Here is a 3,279-nt window from a genome sequence, read left to right on the forward strand (position 1 = left end):
TATATATATATATATATATATATATATATATATATATATATATATATATATATATATATATATATATATCTCCCAAAGCTTTATCGTTCAAGGCAACTAATTTAGATGGTCGTTGAACATCAGAATGCGTATCAATTGAATATTGTGTCGGAGTCTATTTGCTTCATCAAGCTTCAATGCAACTTCACCTTACCATGAAGATTTGATTGTAAAGAAGATTTGGAGTGGAGGCAGTCATGCATATACTTTATTTTTCACCCAACTAAACATGAAAGTTTGATCAGAAGCGCACCAACTGTTCGATTTTATCTCTAATTTAAACTCAAATTGGCGTCTTCTTTTAATCTAGATTATGAAAAAAAAATTAGAAGCAAGTTTCCAAGCACCTAGATGGCTTAAAGATGTTGTTCATGGGCGTATTTTCCTTCAAATCAAATCAAATCACATAAATACATACACTAAAAACTAAAAAATAATACATAATTGCTGATTCGGTAGCAAAACACAGTGGTTGGTGGTTTTCGTCACCGGAGACATAACCCATCGCTGGTAACTCATCAAAAGTTGACAATAGATCTGATTTCAAACTCAAACTCAACGAATTTCAAACCCAGATCTGGAATCCACAAAACCCAACACACATTGCATTTGATTTCAAATCCAAAGTCATCGATGTCCGACAATGGGGTTCAATCATCGAGGTTTCGCGATGGAAGGTTTCAAGCTCCAGTACCTAAATATATTGATTCGAGAAGGAGAGGGGGAACGAAGGTGATGATATATACACTTACCGGCGATGAGGGGCAGCGAGAAATATGGGTTGCGACCATTAGGTCTTCTTAACGGGAATGGAGGCGATGAAGCCGACATTTTTTGACCAGCGAGGGCGAGATAGAGAGAAAGAAACGTAGGGTGATGTACAGAGGTGGGGGTGTTATAGGGTCTATTTTTTTTCTCTTTTTATTAAATTATAAAACGATTGAAATAAATAAAGAAAATAGGAAAAATAAATAATAAGGGCAAAATAGTCATTTCATCTTTTTTAGGACCAAAATCATGGAAAAGTTTTGATTTTGAACTTTCCATGCAAGTTGGAAAGTTTTTGGACCCCATCCAAAGTTTTTTTAATATCACAGGGACCAATCTTGCAGTTTTGTCTAATAAATGCTAAATCACTTATAATTTAAGAAAATTAATATATATATATATATATATATATATATATATATATATATATATATAATATATATATATATATATATATATATATATATATATATATATATATATGAACATAAATTTACGTATATTCATATATGAATTCACCACATCCCCTTTCCGCTGCCACCAACCCACTGCCACTTCCACCACCTCTACCACCACCACTACCTTCGACACTGTCACCACCACCGCCTCTGCCACCGTTGCCACCAACTCTACCACCTCCACTACCATGTCTGCCACCACCTCCACTACCATGATCACTATCGTTGCCATCACCAACCCTACCACTATAACGCCGCCATCACTACAACCACTGCACATCAACCGCTACCCTTGCTCCCGCCACTACTTTCGCCACCAACCGCCGTATTCATATAAAAATAATCACTTGTGAACAGACACATACTTATTCATATATGAATATGTTTTCATATATGAATACATATTCATATATGAATAAAATCTATTCCGTCCTCTAGGTACGCTAGAGTGTTTAAGCGGCATAATCGAAATGAGTGGCCCATATTCATTCCCTCTTTCTCAACTTTTTTTCCCTCTCTCTCTCTCTCATTACTTCTTAGAAGATTCTTAACTTTTAGTGGTTCTCATTTGATATATATATATATATATATATATATATATATATATATATATATATATATATATATATATAATATCAAATGAGAACCATTAAAAGTTAAGAACCTTCTAAGAATCAACTTCATTAAGGGTATTTTTGTCAAAATACTTTTTTTATCATTTTACATCATATCTACAATCTACATATAAATTATCATCTATATTTCATCAAACTTCATACATTTAGACTCTCTTATAAAGATCTAAGAAGTCAACCTCAAACACTAACACCACAGCCATAACTATCGTCGCCGTCGACAACCTTAGTACTACTGCAGCCTTGTCGTCATTGTGTCCTCCTTCCACAACATATATGCTCCACCGTCGTTTTCTATTCCTATCAAACATCGTCGTCAAACAACACCATATGACCATATTTTCTTCAGATATGCTCCGTTGAGCCACGAAAACCACCAGATTTTCACTCACATATGATAGATCTCGGATGCATCATATATGGATCTTCTTGCACTAGGATTTGGAATCTTTGACGATTTTCCAGCACCGTCACCATAAACCTACGTCACATCATATCTATTCCAAAACCACGTATGAACATCCACCTCTAATTGTTGTCACTCGTCATCCAAAACCACTAGATATTTTGTACCATCATCTAGATCTGCAAGCTTCGGTCTAGATATAAGATTTTCGCCACCACTGATGTCTAGATCTATGATTTCCGTCACCTCCGACGTCGAGATCTATGAGCTTCGACAAAATTGAAGAAGGTCTTATGAGATCTGGATTTGTGCTCTTCAAGTTGTACATCTGGTTTTGTATTATTCATCTCATATATCTGGAAAAAAATTCTCTCAAGATTTCGATTTGTTCTTAACGTCAAACCACCACTGTCAAACCTCGTTGGAGAACCAATAGTCGTCTGACTTCAAAGATAATGAAACTCTTATATATCTTGTAAGATCTAATGTTTTATGGTGATTATGGATCTGATGTATGTGGTGCACACAAATTGTTTGATGAAATACCTCAACAAAATTTGGTAAGTCATTATGATGTGAATATATGTTTTTTGTATTAATTTGTGAATATCTATGTACGCATGGCATACTCCAGTCAGACCCAAACCCTAATTTAGGGTATTGGACCATATTTAAGCTTCTTAACTCGATCAACACCAAACACCCTTATCTTCAACCTTCATCCCATTAAACCCTAGAAACGAAACCCTAGCTCCCATTGGTGTGATTCTTGAGCTTCCGGTGGTATTTCATACATTTTGGTGCTCTTTGAAGAAGGAGGAGCTTCTTGGGGAAGTGTGGGATTGCTTGAAGATTTTGGATCCAGGCTTTGTGCATCTTGATCTACCTTCTGGAGGTATAAAGCTTCAAAATTGATGACTCTATTCTTACATCTTCTTATGACATAACTTCATAAGCTTTATCCCAATGTTTG

General features: G+C 35.3%; 1 protein-coding gene across 1 annotated transcript; it reads right to left on the reverse strand.

Moving 5' to 3' along the window:
- Positions 1-1,300: 1,300 nt before the first annotated feature.
- LOC128127028 (uncharacterized) lies at positions 1,301-2,211 on the reverse strand. The gene is made up of 2 exons (XM_052765244.1): positions 2,093-2,211; positions 1,301-1,511 (listed from the first exon to the last, which is right to left on the reverse strand). The coding sequence occupies exons 1-2, from the start codon at positions 2,209-2,211 to the stop codon at positions 1,301-1,303; spliced, it is 330 nt and encodes a 109-aa protein (XP_052621204.1).
- Between the last annotated feature and the right edge of the window lie 1,068 nt (positions 2,212-3,279).

This window comes from Lactuca sativa, chromosome 1, assembly GCF_002870075.4.
Source record: "Lactuca sativa cultivar Salinas chromosome 1, Lsat_Salinas_v11, whole genome shotgun sequence".
NCBI lineage: Eukaryota > Viridiplantae > Streptophyta > Magnoliopsida > Asterales > Asteraceae > Lactuca > Lactuca sativa.